The sequence below is a fragment of the Nelusetta ayraudi genome, unplaced genomic scaffold (assembly GCF_046127955.1).
Source record: "Nelusetta ayraudi isolate G7.1 ecotype Tasmania unplaced genomic scaffold, CSIRO-AGI_Nayr_v1 ptg000083l, whole genome shotgun sequence".
In the NCBI taxonomy this organism is placed as follows: domain Eukaryota; kingdom Metazoa; phylum Chordata; class Actinopteri; order Tetraodontiformes; family Monacanthidae; genus Nelusetta; species Nelusetta ayraudi.
In genome coordinates, this window is record NW_027466133.1 from 250,160 (window position 1) to 270,000 (window position 19,841).

The 19,841-nt window shown below is 47.6% G+C and overlaps 3 protein-coding genes and 1 long non-coding RNA gene across 4 annotated transcripts in view; 2 read left to right on the forward strand and 2 right to left on the reverse strand.

The window, feature by feature from the left end:
• Positions 1-775: 775 nt before the first annotated feature.
• On the forward strand, positions 776-6,006 carry LOC142900527 (keratin, type I cytoskeletal 18). Its single transcript, XM_076044860.1, has 10 exons — positions 776-885; positions 1,950-2,222; positions 2,322-2,447; positions 3,022-3,104; positions 3,212-3,368; positions 3,939-4,106; positions 4,207-4,332; positions 4,841-5,058; positions 5,285-5,313; positions 5,452-6,006. The coding sequence occupies exons 2-10, from the start codon at positions 1,959-1,961 to the stop codon at positions 5,565-5,567; spliced, it is 1,287 nt and encodes a 428-aa protein (XP_075900975.1). The 5' UTR covers positions 776-885; positions 1,950-1,958; the 3' UTR covers positions 5,568-6,006.
• Positions 6,007-7,079: 1,073 nt separating this feature from the next.
• On the reverse strand, positions 7,080-8,635 carry rbp4l (retinol binding protein 4, like). The gene is made up of 5 exons (XM_076044871.1): positions 8,403-8,635; positions 8,034-8,151; positions 7,796-7,932; positions 7,458-7,570; positions 7,080-7,331 (listed from the first exon to the last, which is right to left on the reverse strand). The coding sequence occupies exons 2-5, from the start codon at positions 8,148-8,150 to the stop codon at positions 7,108-7,110; spliced, it is 591 nt and encodes a 196-aa protein (XP_075900986.1). The 5' UTR covers position 8,151; positions 8,403-8,635; the 3' UTR covers positions 7,080-7,107.
• A 3,744-nt stretch (positions 8,636-12,379) lies between these two features.
• The window catches only part of pde6b (phosphodiesterase 6B, cGMP-specific, rod, beta), an 8,113-nt gene continuing 651 nt past the window's right edge, over positions 12,380-19,841 (forward strand). Inside the window, exons 1-23 of the mRNA XM_076044854.1 lie at positions 12,380-12,652; positions 12,741-13,052; positions 14,276-14,428; positions 14,987-15,076; positions 15,183-15,323; positions 15,417-15,491; positions 15,581-15,645; positions 16,065-16,131; positions 16,218-16,265; positions 16,347-16,496; positions 16,591-16,734; positions 16,824-16,889; positions 16,990-17,139; positions 17,222-17,329; positions 17,409-17,518; positions 17,660-17,747; positions 17,823-17,923; positions 18,025-18,132; positions 18,211-18,274; positions 18,393-18,467; positions 18,798-18,881; positions 18,957-19,104; positions 19,213-19,841. The exon at positions 19,213-19,841 is cut by the window's right edge and continues 651 nt beyond it. Coding sequence (XP_075900969.1) covers positions 12,500-12,652; positions 12,741-13,052; positions 14,276-14,428; positions 14,987-15,076; positions 15,183-15,323; positions 15,417-15,491; positions 15,581-15,645; positions 16,065-16,131; positions 16,218-16,265; positions 16,347-16,496; positions 16,591-16,734; positions 16,824-16,889; positions 16,990-17,139; positions 17,222-17,329; positions 17,409-17,518; positions 17,660-17,747; positions 17,823-17,923; positions 18,025-18,132; positions 18,211-18,274; positions 18,393-18,467; positions 18,798-18,881; positions 18,957-19,104; positions 19,213-19,271 — 2,559 coding nt within the window. The 5' untranslated portion in view covers positions 12,380-12,499 and the 3' untranslated portion in view covers positions 19,272-19,841. The remainder of the gene's footprint in view (positions 12,653-12,740; positions 13,053-14,275; positions 14,429-14,986; positions 15,077-15,182; positions 15,324-15,416; positions 15,492-15,580; positions 15,646-16,064; positions 16,132-16,217; positions 16,266-16,346; positions 16,497-16,590; positions 16,735-16,823; positions 16,890-16,989; positions 17,140-17,221; positions 17,330-17,408; positions 17,519-17,659; positions 17,748-17,822; positions 17,924-18,024; positions 18,133-18,210; positions 18,275-18,392; positions 18,468-18,797; positions 18,882-18,956; positions 19,105-19,212) is intronic.
• LOC142900523 (uncharacterized) overlaps positions 17,896-19,841 on the reverse strand; it is a 3,076-nt gene continuing 1,130 nt past the window's right edge. The window contains exons 3-4 of the long non-coding RNA XR_012928903.1: positions 18,375-18,495; positions 17,896-18,255 (exon numbers count right to left, since the gene is read on the reverse strand). This is a non-coding gene — a long non-coding RNA (uncharacterized LOC142900523). The remainder of the gene's footprint in view (positions 18,256-18,374; positions 18,496-19,841) is intronic.

The following is a 19,841-nucleotide window of genomic DNA, read 5'->3' on the forward strand; positions in this document are numbered from 1 at the left end:
GAGTTTAGTGAGATCATCCCGACTGGACAGTAAAGTAAAACAGGACAATCGGCCTATGATGTTCTCTTGTGCTGAGATAATTAATGTTAACGCGGAAACCAGAGTTATGTATTTGCATCACAATCAGAAGTAGGCTCTTCCTCCTGAATGCTTTCCAGGGAAATTGTTCGAGGTCAGAGTGCGTATCGACACTCAAGCGATAACGAAGAAAACTCACTTTTGCCTCAGGACACTTTCTGAAGGGTTGACCTGGTTGTGCAATGACATGTTTCCACCAGAGGGGTCGCCAACTCCCATTTGTTACTGCGTCGCGTGTGGGAAAGCGAAATGAGAGGTTTAGCAATTACAACAACAAAAAACAGACAATAAAAGGCTTCTGTCTGGCTTGACGCCCCCTAGTGAGGAGGGTTAGACCTGCTGGAGACCCAGAAATAAAAACAGCGTCAGAGGAAGAGAAGGAGAGCGTCAGCTTGCAGGTTTTTTTTAATGTTGAAATTGTGAAAGAAAGTCTTCGCCCACGAGACGCTTTTCTGTTTGATATTCAAAAGCCCCAGACAGACAGACAGACAGACAGACAGTCTGCACAAGGTATGTGTGAATCAGACGGTCAAACATTGTAATGTCAACAGTCTGGATTTTCATTTATATATATATTTATATATATAATTTATCATTTTTATTTTAAATGGCGCTTCTCGCTACAGTCGCTACAGTCGCGCATGTGTGTGTGCATGGGTGAATGAGAGTTGTGAAGGTGCTATTTAAGCGTTGGCTCCTCCCACTGCCTGCACACCTGCATATAAGCGCAGCTGCAGCATCAGCAGCACACAGGCTGCTCGTTCTCGTCCAGACACCACCGTGCTTCTATCAGAACAACAACACCTGGTGAGTAGGAAACCTTCATCCGCACTGAAACCTCATAGCTTCAATGCTCGGAACACTGTGTTTTTGATGGAATTTAAAAAAAAAAAAACAACCGCTTAAATAACCGCATTTTGCGCCACTGTCCTCACGCTGCTTATCTCGTCTCTCCCTTGTAGACAACTTTAATTCTCGGCGATCGAGATGATTTTTTAAAAATTTCTGATAATTGAAGCAAAAAAAATAAATGGGTCCGTGGTTTGTCCCGTCGAACAAAGTGTCTCCTTGTCTCGGCCCAAATCCACCTGAAGCATTCCCACCAATCATCTTTGCCGAGCCCGACCCCCTCAGGTGAACAAGGCCGGTCTGTGTGTTGGTGGCTCCTTTGTAGTGTTGTGGTGGGAACGGCGTCGTGAGGATCGAGTGACAGGCTGTCCGGCCGGCCGGCGACAGAGAGCCTCCCTCTTCCCTCCGTGCGCGCACACACACACACACACACACGCACGCACACACATGCACACACACACACACACACACACACACACACACACACACATGCACGCTTGCAGACAAAGACACAGTGTCCGCTGTGTTTGATGCCTTCAGTCCAGGAAGTGAAGTGAGCTCCTGTCGATTGTCACAACTTGGAGGCTGTCGGATGCAGATACGCAAGATAAAAGCAGATTTTCAGTCGTCTTTCAAACATCAGGCTCGTAGCGCCGCTCTTCGTCTGCACACCGCTCTCTTCTTTTTTTTCCCTCCTCCTCCTCCTCCACCTTCCCCTCGAATACAGAGCACATCTTATGACGAGCGGAGACGACTGGAGTCCTCAGTCCTGCCGAGAGCCGAGTCGCCACTCATTTACATTTTGATTCTCTGACTCCGAGCCGAGCCGGGCCGAGCTGGAGTGGCTCTCCACGCACGCCGGGTTCCACGCAAAGCGCACATTCCTCCTCCCGAGACTCATTGCCTGTCCTCCTCACCAGGATGGGACACTGAAGTGGCTGTGATATGTTCAAACTATCACAGAAGTGTGTTTGAATTGGTGCATTTTGGTGTGTCACGCCTCCCCCCCGCCCCCCCGGCAGCTTGACGCCATGGCCTCCAGCATCTCGGTGAGGAGCTACACCACCAGCCGCCAGCCCTCCTTCTCCAGCCGCTCCCTGATGGACACCAGCCGCGCTCGGTCCCGGGCCTCCGTCTCCTTCCTGCCCGGCAGCCCGCTGAGTCGGCCCGCCTCCGTCGGCCCGGACCTCAACGGGCCAATGGTGGCGCAGGTGAACAGCGTGCACGGCAACAGCGCCAACGACAAGGAGGCCATGCAGAACCTGAACAACCGCCTGGCAAGCTACCTGGACAAGGTGAGGGCGGGGCCGTGGTGGGTGGGGCTGTTGTGGGTGGGTGGGTGGTTGGGGGGCTTCGCTCTCTGAGCTTGTCTCACCGCCGGCCGTCTCGCCCAGGTTCGCTCTCTGGAGCGCTCCAACGCCGACCTGGAGGCCAGGATCAAGCAGCTGATGATGGAGCGGATTCCCAAGGGTCACGACCTGGACTCCATGATGGCGCAGGCTCACGCCGTGGAACAGGAGGTAGGACGCCGCGAGAGGGAGGAGTCGCACCTTTAGCGTTTGGCTAGGGGCGACGATCATCTGCGAACGAGCCGCAGTATTGAAAAAAAAAGTCCAACTAAGTGTCAGAGTGACACCAGCAGGTGAATCAGAAGGCTTCCAATCTTTTTATTGTATGAATAATTAATTATCCATCCATCCATCCATCCATCCATCCATCCATCCATCCATCCATTTTTTTACCCACTTCCTCTTGCACTAAATTAATGAATGAATTTGTCTTGAACATCCCATAATGCCCCCCACATTATATGATTCTTAATCATCATCATCATCATCATCATCATCATCATCATAAAAACAAAACTTAACAGGAAAGCAGGATATTTAGCCCTATGTTTACAGCCTCCTGCCAGAGGTGATGCTTTGCGGGACAAAAACACGTCAGTGTAAGAGTGCAGCAGCAACACCAGGCTTGGGAGGGTGGTGGGGCAGGTGGTGGAGGTCAGAGTTGGTGCCCCATGTGATGTCTTGGTCGACGAGTGGTCGACTGGAAACACTGCTGCAGACCCTCGACTTGATCCCCGTGTCTCAGGTGAGGAAGAAGACCCTGGAGAACGCCCGTCTCATGCTGGAGATTGACAACGCCAAGCTGGCGGCGGACGACTTCAGGATCAAGTGAGTCACTTTTCACGCACTCAGCGAAGTAGCAAGCGAGGCCGCTGAAAAGCAGCGTGAAAATTACGTTTTGGTGTTTTTCCCCTTTTCTTTTTGTCCTCCGCCAGGTGGGAGACGGAGGTGGTGATGTGCCAGTCGGTGGAGCGGGACTGCGTGGCGCTGAGGAAGGCTAAGTCGGACCACGAGCAGATCATCGGTTCCCTGAGGGGCGACCTGGACAGCCTGAAGGAGGAGCTTTACTTCCTCAAGAGGAACCACGAGGAGGCCAGTTTGCCTTGACCTCTCCTCTGACCTCTGGCTCAGCGTCTTTCCATCACTTCTCCCTCCATCCGTCCATTCATCCGGGGAGGTGGAACGGGGACTGGGGGTGATAAAAAGTCGCTCCTCCGGTTGCAGGAGGGAGAAGCAGCAGGTGTCTCCGGTGACACAAGCTGCTCAGTCAGCTGATCGTGGCGAGGAACTCGGCTCCACCTGCACCCACCTCCTGCTGATAGGCCCGCTGAAGGGACGGTGGACGCTTCTCACGCAGTGGGCTGTCAGTCAAGAAGAAAGTTGTAATAACGAGGGAAAATCCAATAGAAAAAAATACATGTGAATCCACATGGAAGCAGGTGTGGGTCACAGAGCTGAAAGGAGGAGTGTAATCAGAGTCTTAACGTGTGCGCGAGAATTGAAAGCTGGGAGTAAGTTGAGCTCGGCACCATCAATTATTGACGCAGAGCCTCTTGAATAATAAAGACGACCCTCCCGAACCCTTCGGCTTTTGCAGCTGGTGCAGAATTTGTTTGTTTTTTTTAGGTTCAAACTCACTATGACTCCTTCCCTCCCCTTCAGGAAATGGAGCAGATGAAGTCTCGCATCGCCCGGGACGAGGTGAACGTGGAGGTGGACTCCGGCGTCAACAAGCCGGAGCTGGGGTCCATCATGGGCGAGTTGCGCTCCCAGTACGAGGGCATCGTCAAGGCCAACAAGGAGCAGGCCGAGCTGTGGTACCAGAAGAAGGTAGGCGGGACCCCGTGGTGGGAACTCCACGGATCGGAGTGGAGGGGGGGGGATAAAAAACTAACCAAACATTTCTTTGTGACGCCACCTCCTGCCGCAGCTGGATGCGCTCCAGAGCGAGGTGAAGCAGAGCAACGAGGCCCTGCGGGGGGCGCAGGGCGAGATGGTGGAGAGGCAGCGCTTCCTGCAGACCCTGGAGGTGGAGCTGGAGAGCCTGCACAAACAGGTGAGAGGACACGGCCACCTGAGAACCATCCTCCAGTTCCCCTCCCACCGCGGGCACAGCTGTGGTCACAACAGTGGTGTTGACAGTTAAACAACATCGATAAGAACGTGCAAGGTGTGACGATTGGTCCGCGGAGAAGGCCAGACCGCACGTGGTCGCGTAAAATACCATGTAGCCGGTTAGCATCATGCATCATCATGGGTAGAATGTTAAGCTTTCACCAATACAAAAATTATAAATAAAGCCAAATTTTACGCGCTGAACCTTTAACAGTATCAGCATACAGCACTGGTACAACACAATAGAACATAAGGAGGCGCCTCCCTATGGAACAATTTGGTATTGTGCTACTAGACTCCAGCTGTTACAGAGGACCCACTAGATTTGATCGGTCAACTCCAATGGGGGTGAGTGGTGGGTGTGTCCGGCGTCTACACCCAATTCTTTCCAAGCCAGGCAGGTCAAACCAGAGTGGATGTTTTTTTTTAATTTTCTTTGTGGCCTGTAGGTGGCAGCGTTGGAGGGCAACTTGGCCGAGACGGGGCAGAAGTACTCGGAAGAGATGGAACGGCTGCAGGCGGCGCTGAGCCAGATGGAGGACGACCTGTCGCAGCTGCGGCTGGACATGCAGCGCACCAAGACCGACTACGAGCAGCTGCTGCGCGTCAAGCAGAACCTGGAGATGGAGATCGCCACCTACAGGCGCCTGCTGGAAGGGGAGGAGACGTACGTTTGCACCAACAGACCGAACAACAAACCGCTAACGTCGCATTCGAGTCCAAAGAGTAGTGAAGGAGAAACATGTCAAATGGTTGTGACTGTGTTCACAGACACACACACACACACACACACACAGCACGTCTAATTACTCTACTCAACATTGTGAGTTCTTTAGAGCAGTTTTTGATTAGTTTAAACAATTTCAAAATTTTCCTTTTCTGCTCCCCTGCAGTGTAAAGGAAGTTCCTCCTCCACCCAAAAGTAAGAACCTCTCCATTCAAAACCAGTCGAGATGTGAAGACGCTCGGCCGGCCGTCAGCTCACTCTCTCTCTCTCTCTCTCTCTCTCTCTCTCTCTCTCTCTCTCTCCTCACACGCCCCTCCTCCTCTCATCCCACAGAGGAGCCCGACGTCCGCACCAGGAAGATTGTGAAGGTCGTGACCCAGACGATGATCAACGGCAAAGTGGTGGACGAGTCCAGCGAGGTGGAGCAGATCGAGGAGAGCAAGAAGTGAGAGTAGATGGTGGTGGTGACACTGGTGGTGATGATGGTGTGTCGTGATGAAAAGTTGCAAAGGTACAAAGAGAAAAAAAACCTGATAACTTTTAACTTTTCTTACCAAACAGAAAGCCTTTTCCGTTTGTCTGAAGTCAGCAAGTTTTATGTTTTTAGATTAGATTGAGACTTTTCTTTGACATTTTTACATTAGTTCTCTTCACCCAGTAGTACCAGTACATCCTTTTCATGTGTTCATATCCCAGTACTATTTTGCATGTCTATTCCATTTAAAAAAAGAAAAAAAGATTTGTGTTCAAGGTGGACTCTTGTTTGGTTTTGTTTTGGGGTCTGACCCATTGCGACAAGATGGTCATTTCAGCACTGTTTTTGTGTTTGCTTTTTGTTTGAATAAAGTTTTCTTCAAAGCACGACAATAAAAAATAATTTTGACCGAATGCTGCAAGAAAAAAAAAGTTTTAAAATCAAATTTTTTCTGTACAGAAAAGCATCAGCTGCTTCCGTCGTTCTGAAAAACAAACCCCGGCCACGCCCACCTTGACTTGGTTATTTCTGGTTGAATGAGTCCCACGCTGAGCTCGTACACGTGATCCAATCAGAGCTAAGCTAGTTTCCCGACAGACAGACTGACTGACTCATCCCCATTGAACGGTGCTCCAAGTTAACCAGTCTCACCGTCCTGCTACTACTACTGTGTGTGTGTGCGTGTGTGTGTGTGTGTGTGTGTGTGTGTGTGTGTGTGTGTGTGTGTGTGTGTGTGCGCGCGCGCATGTTGATGCTCCGCTGCTGTCGGATTGGAAAGATGTCGAGTTGTCCAGTTTGTTGTGTAACATGGGGATTAAACCTCAGCGGCTACAAACAAACAAACAAACAAACAAACAAACAGGGAGTGGCGAGATCCACCAGATCCTCCAACATGTTCTGCATTCTGTTCAGTTCCAGACCACAAAAGTGTGTGTGTGTGAGTCGGGATGCTGACCCTTCAATCTTGGAAAAGAAAAGAAAAGAAAGGGAAAAAGGTGTAGGTGGAGAAACGGGCTGGGAAGGTCGCTGACGGGGCGCTAAGCGGCCTCCCACCGGGACTTTATATAATAGGACTGGAGAGTCTGAGCATCACACCACCATTAAGCCCTTTAGCACTCGGCGTGCGCCGCGCTGCATTCCTGCAGCTCAGGAGGGATCACCGCCACTTAGCCGGGCTAAAGTTCAAAGGAGCTGCTTGCAGTGTGCAGAGTCGGCAGGAAATATGACACAGTGTCAGGGGTCTTTTAGAAAAATACGATTTTATTTTTTTCAATTTTACATTTAACTTAAATCTCAGGAGCAACAGTGAGGTTTTACTTTTTTTCCAGAGCCCAAACAATGACAGAACAGAAAGAAATGGACAGATTTATTTTTCTAATGTTTCTCTTCTTCTTCATCTCTGGTTCTTTGCACTCCGCCACCCAGAATACACATACACACCCCTTCTCTCCTCCTCCTCCTCCTCCTTATTCTCCTCCTCCTCCTCCCACCCCCCCATCTCCTCTGTCTCCTCTTTAGCAGGCTCCGGACTGCAGCACGGGCTGGAACTGTCCTGTCATGCAGATTTCGTCCTGCTTCTGGCGCACGACGCGCTGGATGGCGGGCGGCAGGCCACGGGGGTTCCTGGAGAAGACCAGGGCGTAGCCGTCCTCGCAGCTGCCGTCCTCCTTCAGCGTGCGGCAGGCGTAGGTGATGGCGTAGTTGTCGTAGTCGGTGTCGATCACCCAGTAGTTGTCGCCTGGTCGGGGCAGAGAGAGCAAGAGAGAGCAGGGTGAGCTTTGAGGCTGCGTGTATGCACATGCTTGTGTGTGTGTGTGTGTGTGTGTGTGTGTGTGTGTGTGTGTGTGTGTGTGTGACAGCTGACCTCCGCTGGACAGGTAGCTGGCCAGTCCCTGGTAGTTCATGAACATCTTGCCGGGGGTGGTGGGGTCAGGGACGGAGTACTGGGCCGCCATGTCAGCGCACACCACCCAGAAGCTGCGACAAGAGTGAAAGAAAACTGCTCAAGTGACCCTGTATGTGTGCACGTTAGGTGCACGTGCATCTTGTATTTTCATTCTAAACCTCCTCCCATCCAGGAGGAATTAATTGGCTTTGCTTTTGCAAAACAACTGCAGGCGAGCGGGGCCTGTTTTTAGAGTTCTTGTCTCATTTTCACTCTTTGACGAAGGGGAGAAGGGAGGAATTGGGAGGCGAACTCACCCGAACAGAGTGACGCGGCCCTTGGAGGAGGCGGTCATGGAGCCGTCGTCGTCGATGGTGTACTCGGCAGAGATGTTGTCCTGCAGGAACAGGCCCTCGGGGTCCTTCTTCTGCAGGGCGTACCACTTGCCGGCATACTGTGGAGATGAAGAGGAGCACAGCTGTTCAGTCTGCTGCTGCCGCAGGCTAGTGGCTGAAAGCCCAGGGCCGACAGGGGTGCCTCGGCTAGTCCGCTCACCCTCTTGGGGTCGAAGTCCTCCTTGACGTTGAAGCTGTCCACGATGCACGAGGCGGACAGGCAGCGCTCGACGCAGGCCAGCAGCACCAGCAGCAGGGCCACTTTAGCAGATTCCATTCTGAGACGGAAAAACAGGTCTGTAATTATTCAGTCTTGAGTCATTTCTGTCTTCCCCGACATGCACATAAGTGGCCCACTACCAGCACGCTGCTCACACACAAGCAGACGTCCCACTCAGACAGCAAACAGTGGTATTTTTGCCTCGCAGACGACGTGATCTTGCGTTGTTTTAATATTACAAAAGAGAAAACAACTAACTGCAGGCCAATTGTCTGTCAATGAAGCAAAATGCAAAAAAAAAAAACTTACCTGTTTTGTTTTTGGGGTTTTTTTAGAGACCGAAGCAAGTTTTTGGGATTCTTCCTCGCTGTGTGCAGTTCATCTGCCACCTTGTGTTTTGTGGCTGGGCGAGCCTTTATATACACCCTCAGCAGACGAGCTTACAGCTTATTTTCATTGCTTGGGACTAAATAAGGTGCTTAAATCTAGCAGTAATCCTGTTGGGTAGAAATCCTTACCGTAATCTGGCTTCTGTGTTCAAACCAGTGCCAAAGAGTTACTATAAAAACAATTGGGCCTTTATGTAACTGGAGGCGCAATAAATCGAGCACATGCATATGTGGGCACACGCAGGTGATGCGGGCAAATTTGTTGACACGGAAGAAGACCTGAACTTTGAACTGACAGAAATTTGATGTGGTCGGAAAATTAGCTGAAATTCAAGAGGATGAATGTTGAGGATGTCTTTCTGAATTCAATGTTATTAGGAGTGAAAAGCAATTATTTATTACTGCTTTTTTCATTTGTGTTTCTGTTTTTGCAGAAAATGGCTGCATTTTCTACATTTAATTTTGTTGAATTGATCCGTTTGAAGAAGATGAACAGAGGCCATTGTTGGTTAGATGTCCATGGATACGGAGATTAAAAACAGATGCTTGTTGGCACAAAGACAAGAAAGAATGTCCATAATTCCAAACCACTGCAAATTTCAAAAGACAAAAAAAAAAAAAAAGAATCCAATGCTGTCAGACAACTCCCTAAACTTTGCATGTGCACTGAGTAAAACACACACACACACACTCACACACACACACACACACACATACACACACACACACACACACACACACACACACACGTGATGCACGGTCCACACAGTGTGGGACCGGCCAATCAAATCAAACTGCTGGAGCACTAATCTCACTCTGTTGCATGGACGATGACTTCTCTACATGTGCACAGCGACATTAAGGAAAATTACAAGAGGTCTGTTGTTTTCCAAAATGAAAACTCTAATCAAAAAACCCATGTGTCGTTTGAAAGCTACCAATGATGTCATGATCCACTTCCGGTTAGATAAGGGCTTACATGATACATGACTCAGACAGACATGACCCAGAGGTCGCCGCTGTCAAAAGAAGAAGTAAGATTAAACTTTGTACAGTTGCATTAACTCTTGTTGTGTAACAAGAAAACATCACTTTCGTCATCATCATCATCTTGACCAGTGTGGAGACACAGAAGTGTTTTCCTGCTGCACCACTAAAACACACAATGTCACAAAGAATACAGACTATAATAATATTGACTCTATAATCAATTGTGTTATATAATGGTTCATTATATAATGGTAAACATCTTGTATGAAGACTAAAAACAGTCTCACGCAGTCATGAGTGAACCGGTGAACTCTGATTTCCCGGATTAGCCCCGGTCACCTGGGATTACGTCTACGGCCATAACGTATCATGTAATAACCTGAAAAGTTGTCCCCTTTTGTGCTTTCTCTCTTCATTTCATCGATTTATCTTTATCTTAAAACTTATTTTGGATGTTAAAGCCAGTTTCACACCCAAGACACGTGAGATGGTTTCAGTGGGATTCAGGCGCTGAATTGTCTGCAGAGTGTGCAGACAGGTGAGACAGTCGGGTCTATTTTTTTCCCGGTGACTCGGCTGCTCAGCGCTGTAATCCTGCTTGCATGGACCAAAATGGCCCATTCACAGAAATAGCATTACATTCATATAAATAGAATACATTTATATGTTCTGAACTGGGTGTTTATGAGAATATATTGTAAAGTGAATGCCATCCTGTTGAAGTGACTTTGCAAGTCAACTCCACTAAACGCAGCTGCAATACTGCCCTTATAAAAACATACTGTCTAAATATATTGATTAGTTATATAATGCATTATGTGTAATATTGTTTGAACCCAGACTACCTCTTGGCCCGACTTGGCTCCATGAACAGTTCATGGCCCTGCCCATCTGATTTGATTGGCTGAAAGTCTAACAGCTCCCTCTGCTGGCCACTGTAACCAGTAGGCGTGACCGACGGTGTTGTTGGGGTTGGGGTTGCTGTTGTTGTTGTTGTTGTTGTTGTTGTTGTTGTTGTTGTATAAATCGCTTATGAATTTGAACCTGGTAGAACCATTCAGTGTGGCAGGAGGGAGAGAAATTGCTACTGAGTACGGGAAAAACGAGTCTTTGAAAACTGATGTTAAATGTTAAAATGTTAAAATCACATTCTAACCCTCAAAATAGATATAAACGGAAGACGTCATTCTGGAGGTGTTCTGCTGCTGCCCTCTTGTGTCTCAGATGGGTAAGGCAGCTCTTAGCAAAACATCCCATTTTCAGAGGCAGGTGTGTGCAGGTTAAGTCACACACCTGCCACGGAGTTTAGTGTTTGTTCATTCATGATTAAATATATGTTGCTGAAACACTGGATAAACAACGCTCAGTGTCTTTCAAGTCGAGTTTTAAGTCTGCGGTTCGTGACAAACGAGGCTATTAGAAAACGGCTGTTAGCATTTAAGCCTTTCGTTTGGTCATTAGCCGATTGCCAACGTGCTATGAACCGCTGAGGCCGTTTTTCAACTCTGACGTGTGAATTTAAGAGCAGCCTTAATGACATAATAGGCCGATGGGACTGAGGCAGAAAGGGAAAATATTTTCTTTAAAAAGAAAAACATGTAGGGTCAATAATGCTAACGTGTGTTGTCAGTTTTCGGTTGTACTTCCGGCTTTGGTTGTGGCACGAATTTTCGTGTCGCGCTGGCATGTTTAATATTTAAAAGAAAAGAAAAAGAAAAAAAAGGCACTCAATGCCAAAGACATTATCATAGCATCGTTTGTTAGGTTTTATTAAGAAATGACAGCGGTGACACAGCTCCCTCAAGTGGTGTGGTGACAGTATTATAGCCATATAAATGTGAATCCATGTAATTTTTTTGTGAGTTAAATTACTTCTGTGTAAACATGACTGCACTATTAATACATTCCAAACTTTTTGTATTGTCACTCACCACACAAAGGGCTGCGTGGAATCTGTCATCGTGGAATCAGATTACGTGTCTGACCTTTTGCTTGAGATGTTTATGGGGCCACATTAATCGGGAGGCCCTTTTGCTCCAAACACCTGGAGCTCCTTCCCTCTCTCTCTCTGTCTCTCTCTCTCTAGGTGTTTCATCGACGGCATCTTAAAAACTTCTACCGTTGCTTCTGAAGCACCACGGTCACCTGGCAGACGGCATTTAGCATCACCACGATGGCCACGGCTGCGGCAGGAAGCTAGGAAAGGTAGCGGCCCTGTTTACACGCTGCATGCGGAGAAGGACGGAGATTTGGCTACTGAGATAATCAGCTCGAGTCCCAACTAAACAGGACTTATGCCAGATGAGGCCTTGTTTAATAAGGACTTAGAGAGCTTGTGCATGTGGGCAGAAACCCGTGAACCGACACGACTCACAACAATGTGAGAGGCAAGATGAACAAGAAAGAAACTGATGTATTTATTGATGTTGTTTTAACATTAAAAAAAAATTAACTGTTGTCCTCTCTTGAGTTTTTAACTAACAGTCTACTGTAAATTCAGTCGTGATGTTATTGCTTTTGCTTGTCTCGCTTTCAGTCTGCAATTTAGCTTTTTTTTTTAATCATTTACTTATTTCTGTATCTCTGCCTTTAAAAACATATAATATATAACACAGGATTTTTTAAACGTGATGGATGGACGGAAGAAGTGAGTTCACAACGATGACTAATTCATCGGCTGTATTGCACTGGAGCAGACAGCCCTCTGTGGCCCACATATCAGTTAGTAGATGATCAGCTGACCAGTTTAGCACAGGCAGATCCCAGCTAACCTTCAGCACGATGTGCTGATGACAGAGGGATTGCCCGGATTCACACCTCCGCCGGGCTCTCCCTCACTCACTCCGCCAGTCACTGGAGGGGATTACTATTTTTGGGTTGCCTAACTTCTGGCTGGTTGCACATGTCCCTCCATTGAATGATTAATTGATTTTTCTTTATTCTCTCTGAGAAATCGGAGCCTGCTGCACTGAGCTGGAGCTCCGTTGCTGAGCTTGAGGAGGCTGAGGACAGGAAGCAGAAGGAACCATGGGCGCGCAACAGGAAGATGTGGAAAAGTTCCTGCAGGGGAACCCTGCTTTCGCTCAGAAGTACTTTGCCAAGAAGATGGACCCCGCTTCTCTGTCCAAGGTGTCTGGGCTCAGCCAGGCTGACTTCAGCCAGTTCCAGGAGCTCAGCCAGGTAAGGACAGCCAAAACGCACGCCATTCGATCTGTCCATTTTTCATCAAACTCTGAACACGCTCTCTGTGTCCTCTCCCCCGCTGAAGTTCGAGGAGAGCCAAATCATGTACGAACTGATCAAGGACATGCAGGAGAACATCAACATGGAGAGGGTCGTGTTCAAGATCATGAAGAGGATCAGTGCGCTCATCCATGCCGACCGCTGCAGCCTCTTCATGTACCGCCAGCGGAACGGCATCGGCGAGCTCGCCACCCGCCTCTTCAACGTCAACACGGAGGCCGAGTTTGACGAGTGCGTGGTGCCGCCCGACTCTGAGATCGTCTACCCGCTGGACCTGGGCATCATCGGCCATGTGGCCCTCACCAAGAAACCCATCAACGTGAAAGATGTCTCAGAGGTGAGACACAGCCTTGTCATGTAATTCCACCAGAGGGCGCCACAGGTTACTAGTCAACCCCTTCGAATACCCTCTCAGCAACTTAAAACAATAGTTATACCCTTTCTTAATTGTTTTATCTTTTCCTATGTCATTATGGCACCAATGGGTAGCATTCTTTAATAGATTTTATAGTTAACGAAAACCTGTTGAACCTACACAGCATCGTTTCACTGACACAAGGCTGTTAGCAGCTGAGAGACGCTGGTGTGACGATAGATATGAGTCAGTTTCACCAGATCACATGACTCAGAAGACTACTCAGCACTTTGATGCGAGCCAGTTGTAGAGTTATTTATTGATCAGTGCGGTTTGTACGTGGCCGAGTGAGGGTGTAAATCTCTTCATCAGACATAATCCATTTATTCCCAGATCCCATCAGCCCCCTTCCCGGCCGTGGATTAGAGGCCTCTGGCATTTAGCTGGCAGTCAGCAGGAATGCCAAACAGATCAATACTGCTGCGCTGAACCAGGAGCCGACACACTGCGCTGAGAGTGGAGGGATTTTAGAGTTCCAGTGTGTAAAATTTGTCTTAATTTATGATTTTGTATATTGGTGAAAACATACAGCCCATAAATACATTAATAAAAGTGTATAATTGTAGTAATCGTAAGTAATTAGGTTTTCCTACCCTTAGTAGTTCTCACATATATATATATATGAGAATATACATATAGCAAGAGTCTTGCTCCCAGTTAGTCGCCATATTTCCAAGGCAGCCGGTCAGGACAATCCAGGTCGCCTGACAGCGCGTTTCTTATTTAGGGTGAACACTCGCGTCCTCAAATAAACCAACAAAGAAGAAGGTGGATGTGATATCCAGGTTTGTGCTCGCAGGCCACTGTAGTTCACTGGCAAGCTCGGTAAAGGGACGGTACGGAGTCCTTGAGGGGACTTCAGTGAAAGAGCATTGCAATCTAAAATGTAACCACTTGATGTCGCTGTTTCTTCTTAAAAATCTCCAAATATTACACACTCAATCTTTAAATGTTGGCCTTCTAATAAAGACTGATGTTTCATGACCGCAGCCACTGAGGCAGAACATTTTGTTTGGTGGTCAGGAGTTCTGCCTGTTTTCCCAAGTGGTTCTTCTTTTCTTCTCAGTAGACACAAAGAAAAATAAAGATGATGATGTCACTGTGACAGCGACGTTTGTGACCTGGGTCCTGTGTGGTCTTTGCAGAACCAATACTTCAGCCCATTTGTGGACGAGCTGACGGAGTTCACGACCCGCAACGTTCTGGCGGCACCCATCCTTAACGGCAAGGACATGGTGGCCGTCATCATGGCCCTCAACAAAACCACGGGGCCGCATTTCACCGCACAGGACGAGGACGTGAGTCGCCGCTAGCGGCCAGCCAAACAACTCAGTGTTCCAACACTCGTCACCTTGTCCAGTTTTCTTTTTCACTTGTGACATTGTGATCAGACTCAGCACAAGGACAAAAATAAACGTTTTCATAATTTATTCATCAAGCTGTTCCCCCGTAGTTGAAAAAAAAAAAGGGTCTTGGTGTACTTTGTACACTGTAATATCACATGAAATATTTGGTTTTAATTCTATTAAATAAAAAAGAACAGAAAAATAGATACACGTTTAAAAGTTAACATGTTTAATAAAGGCCAAGCAATACAGTTTTATTTTTCACTCAGAGTAATTATAAATGTACAATAAATTATACCTCAGTTATTATCCAACTACAATTTTCAAATATTTGAATTTAAATAAAGTAACTATAGGAAGGGAGCATTTTTTTAGGAGGCTCATATTCATAGTGTAAACATAATATTCTTCTGCATGCAACCTGACAACATCTGTTCAACATCTGTCAGTCATAATCACGTGTTGTTTGATTTCTGCGACCTCCTTCTCCTTCTTCTTCTTCATCTTCAGCTGTTTCTGAAGTACCTGAAAATCGCCACCCTGAACCTGAAGATTTACCACCTGAGTTACCTGCACAGCTGTGAGACTCGCAAAGGACAGGTAGGGGGCGTCCTCCACAATAGAAATGACCTGGTTTTTATTTTGGTTGCAGTATGCTGTCTCACCACTAGTTGCCACTAAATCTCATACCCTGTGTGTCGGGCAGCTGCTGCTGTGGTCGGCCCATAAGGTGTTTGAGGAGCTGACAGACATCGAGAGGCAGTTCCACAAGGCCCTGTACACGGTGCGAGCCTACCTCAACTGTGACCGCTACTCGGTCGGTTTGCTGGACATGACCAAGGAGAAGGTGCGGCCTCGTTCTGAAGTTCATCTTGTTTTTGTTTTGTTTTTCCTTGTCTCATGTTGACAGTTTTTTTTGGGGGGGCCTTTCTTCTTCCAGGAGTTTTTTGACATTTGGCCGGTGCTGATGGGGGAGCAAGCGCCGTACTCAGGCCCTGTCACTCCTGACGGCAGGGTACAGCACCATCAACACCACCACCAGCAGCAGCAGCACCACCAGCAGCTCCGTCATAGTTATACTGTCTATTTTTTATCTGCTCCCAGGAGATAATTTTCTACAAAGTGATTGACTACATTCTTCATGGGAAAGAAGAAATCAAAGTCATTCCGTAAGTGTTGATTGTTTTTAGCGGACTTTCCACTTGAAAGTCCACTTATTCCACTTCATTTGAATCAAAGCATTACCAGTGAATTTGATATTTTCTGTAGGTTTACAGTATTTATAGTGTGACCCATTGTTATTTTTTTAATTGCGTAAAAGTGGAGAACAATTGCCTTATTATTGTTTTACTATATAAAATAAATCATGTTGAAATAGAAAAAAGGACATTTTTAGCAAAGTGGCAAAGTCCTTCTTCTTCATTAATAATAACAAAAATGATAGTTATAATAATAATAATGCTGAAGTTGAGTCATCCCTAACTTTCTAACAACTTCTTCCAACTGTTAATCAACAAATTGACCTGTATCAAGACTTTGCACCTGAAGCAACAGAGCTCACTCACCAGCAGTGTGTCTGTTTTCACAGGAATCCGCCTCCAGACCACTGGGCCTTAATCAGCGGGCTGCCAACCTACGTCGCCGAGAGCGGCTTCGTGAGTGATTTAAGCACGAGTTCGCCGGCTGTCGGAACCAAATACTGTTCAAGTGGCCGTGGCTCACCCTGCTTTTCAACCCTCAGATCTGCAACATCATGAACGCCGCAGACGATGAGACGTTTCAATTTCAGGTGAGAGACTCGAGTGACTGCTGGGGGAGCCTGCGGAGGAAACGAGCCCTTAACCTTGGTTTTTGCGTGTCCCTGTGGCAGACGGAGCCTCTTGACAACAGCGGCTGGACCATCAAGAACGTCCTGTCGCTGCCGATCGTCAACAAAAAGGAGGAGATAGTGGGCGTGGCCACCTTTTACAACAGAAAAGACGGGAAGCCGTTTGACGACCACGACGAGCAGCTGATGGAGGTAAATCTGGATCCCACCGAGTGTTGCTACAAAATGCTTTGTCTCGTGTGTTTGTTTTTTCTTTGAAGCAATCAGCTGTTCCCCACTTCCTCAGGCTTTGACCCAGTTCCTGGGCTGGTCCGTTCTAAACACGGACACGTACGACAAGATGAACAAGCTGGAGAACCGCAAGGACATCGCGCAGGACATGGTGCTCTACCACGTCAAGTGTCGGGACGACGAGATCCAGAACATCCTGGTGCGTAACGTTAAACCGAACCGCCAGGAACCTCTGACCGGTCTGTGGCCGAAGGGGGAAACTCACTCTCACACTGGGTCCTTCTCCAGAACACCAGGGAGGTGTACGGCTGCGAGCCCGGAGAGTGCGAGGAGGAGGAGCTCCTGGAACTCCTGGTACCCACCTGTGAAATGATTCCTCCCCTAAAGTAGCACTTTTGGTTGGAAAGTGAAGAGACAACCAGACTTCTCATCTCTCCACCCCTGGTCCCACCAGAAAGAAGATCTACCGCCACTGATCAAGAAGTTTGAAATCTACCAGTTTCACTTCTCGGACTTCAACTGCACAGAGATGGAGCTGGTCAAGTGCGGCATTCAGATGTACTACGAGGTCGGGGTGGTGAAGAAGTTTCAGATTCCCCAGGAGGTGCTCGCCCGAACGCACACACACACACAAACACACACAACGCACACTGTTGGACGCCACTTGATGAGCTGTCTGCCCTCAGGTGCTGGTTCGCTTCATGTACTCGCTCAGTAAAGGCTACAGAAGAATCACCTACCACAACTGGCGTCACGGCTTCAACGTGGGCCAGACCATGTTCACGCTGCTCACGGTACGGACTCCCCTGACAGTCACGGCTGCTCTAATTATTCCTGAATGCAAAGCCAATGGGAAGCTGTTTGTGTGCTCAGACGGGCGTGTTGAAGCGCTACTACACCGACCTGGAGGTCATGGCCATGATCACCGCAGGGTTCCTCCACGACATCGACCACAGGGGGACCAACAACTTATACCAAGTCAAGTAAGCACTGTTGGGGGTAATGGAGATCAGGAAGTTTGGCCGTGTAGCGGTGCCCTTTGTGACATCACAAGGGGCCTATTTCCCAGAACCTTCCCAGCCTCCCTGCCGTCAGTCACCCTATGTCTGTCTTTCTGCTAACAGATCTGGCAACCCGCTGGCCAAGCTTCACGGCTCCTCCATCCTGGAGCGCCACCACCTGGAGTTTGGAAAGTTCCTCCTGGCCGACGAGGTGAGAAGAGAAGGACCAACGTGAACATTACTGAAGCCTCGGCCTCTAATCTTCTGCGTCTGCTGCCCCCACCAGTCGCTGAACATCTACCAGAACCTCCACAGGCGGCAGGTGGACCACGTGATCCACCTCATGGACATCGCCATCATTGCCACTGACCTGGCACTTTATTTCAAGTCAGTACAGTCGTTTTATTTTGAAGCGTTTTCATTCTTAAGAGGCGCTGCTTCTTGTTTATGAGAAAATGAAAAATAAATAAATAAATACATTCTTGCAGAAAAAGAACCATGTTTCAGAAGATCGTGGACCTCTCGCACACGTACGAGGACGAGAAGAAGTGGGTGGACTTCATGTCTCTGGAAACCACCAGGAAGGAAATTGTCATGTGAGTACAACCTCCTCGCAGCAGTCGAAACAGTCTGACATCGGTCTGAATCTCTGGCGTCGTCTGCTTGGTCTTCAGGGCCATGATGATGACCGCCTGCGACCTCTCGGCCATCACCAAACCCTGGGAGGTGCAAAGCAAGGTGTGAGGAAACAGCATCTCCTTGATCCTCCTGATCCGCTGCTGGTTTCACCGCAGATAACTAAGTGTCTGTGTGTGTTTGTGTGTGCACATGCACATACCTGCCTGTCGTGTTTCAGGTTGCCTTGTCGGTCGCTGCAGAGTTTTGGGAGCAGGGTGATCTGGAGAGGACTGTTCTAGAGCAGCAACCCATCGTGAGTCTGTCGCTTTAAATCTGCTTCTCTGGTTAAGAAGAGAAAAGCTGAAAGTTGCTCTCATGACATTGTGTGTGTGTGTATACATTTTTTTTTTCTTCCTTAAACCTTGTCAAAGGATCAGTTTATTCTATCATAAAGGACACTTTGGTATAAAGTTACCCAGAGCTGTAAACGAGAAATGAACTGGTTTTCATTTTGGTTGTAGTATGCCGTCTTACCACTTGCTGCCACTAAATCATTGCCTGAAGCTGTCCCAAATGATGTATTTTAGTGGCTGTGATTCAACATTCACAAGTGACTCAAATACCTCCTCGTCTCTCCCACCAGCCCATGATGGACAGGGCCAAGGCAGCAGAGCTCCCCAAACTGCAGTGCGGTTTCATTGATTTCGTCTGCACCTTCGTCTACAAGGTGAGAAGACTGACGCTTCACCGAGGACACAAAGAAACTCTGTGAGCTGTTGCTGACGCGTCTCTTCAACCTTAGGAGTTTTCCCGCTTCCACCCACAAATCCAGCCCATGTTGGACGGCATCCTGAACAACAGGAAGGAATGGAACGGTAAGAAGGAGGAGTACGAGGCCAAACTCAAAGTCATTGAGGAGCAGAAAGCCGCCAAGGGTCCAGCTACAGCAGGTAAGAGATGCACATTTTGGGATGAATGTGTTTACATTCCATATGAGGCATGAAACAATATTTACAAAAAGTAAATGAATAACTGTCTTGTTTGTTGTCTCGGTCTAGCTCCGGCAAACAATCCCAGCGGCGGAGGCTCCGGCTCCAAGACGTGTTCTGTGTGCTGAAACCTTGGTGCAAAACGTCACGGCCACAGAAATCGAGTCAGAAATTCTGAGAAGTTCCTTATCGGGACACAGCTGAGAATGAGAGAAAATTCCGTGAGTAGTTTAATTCTGACCACCACCACCAGCTGAAAAACATTGCAAGAGGCAACATACAGTCTTGACTACTTCAGCGACATTGTCCACTTAAGGTTGAGGAATTTGACTATTTCTAAAAGAGTTAAACTGACTTTTTAAATGGAGTTTGTACCTTAAAAAATTATCCTTTTCTTTCTCATGCTTCAAGACATTATTCTTGTTTACGTTAGCCTGCATTTAAAGATTTACTTGGTATGCTTCTGTATTTGTTTTGATTTTAATTCTAACTTTCTTTTAGATTAGGTAAACAAAAACAAAACTTAAAAATGAAGCTGTGAGGAACAAGTGTATATTAATTTCAAAGTTTTAAAAATGTCCCCTTCTTCCAGCCACTTCCACAACCACAATTCATAGCTGAGAGTCTGTTTACAGTAAATGAAGAGTCTATTAGTTAAGAAGCCACTGTTGTATATTAGTAATTTTACTGGGTTGGTA

Coding starts and splice junctions, on each gene's coding strand:
- LOC142900527 (XM_076044860.1), top strand. CDS start 1,959: ATGGCCTCCAGCATCTCGGTGAGGAGCTACACCACCAGCCGCCAGCCC. Junction 2,448..3,021: donor CTCACGCCGTGGAACAGGAG/GTAGGACGCCGC, acceptor CCCGTGTCTCAG/GTGAGGAAGAAGACCCTGGA. Junction 4,333..4,840: donor TGGAGAGCCTGCACAAACAG/GTGAGAGGACAC, acceptor TGTGGCCTGTAG/GTGGCAGCGTTGGAGGGCAA.
- rbp4l (XM_076044871.1), bottom strand. CDS start 8,150: ATGGAATCTGCTAAAGTGGCCCTGCTGCTGGTGCTGCTGGCCTGCGTC. Junction 7,933..8,033: donor AGGACTTCGACCCCAAGAGG/GTGAGCGGACTA, acceptor TCATCTCCACAG/TATGCCGGCAAGTGGTACGC. Junction 7,332..7,457: donor CAGCTACCTGTCCAGCGGAG/GTCAGCTGTCAC, acceptor TGCCCCGACCAG/GCGACAACTACTGGGTGATC.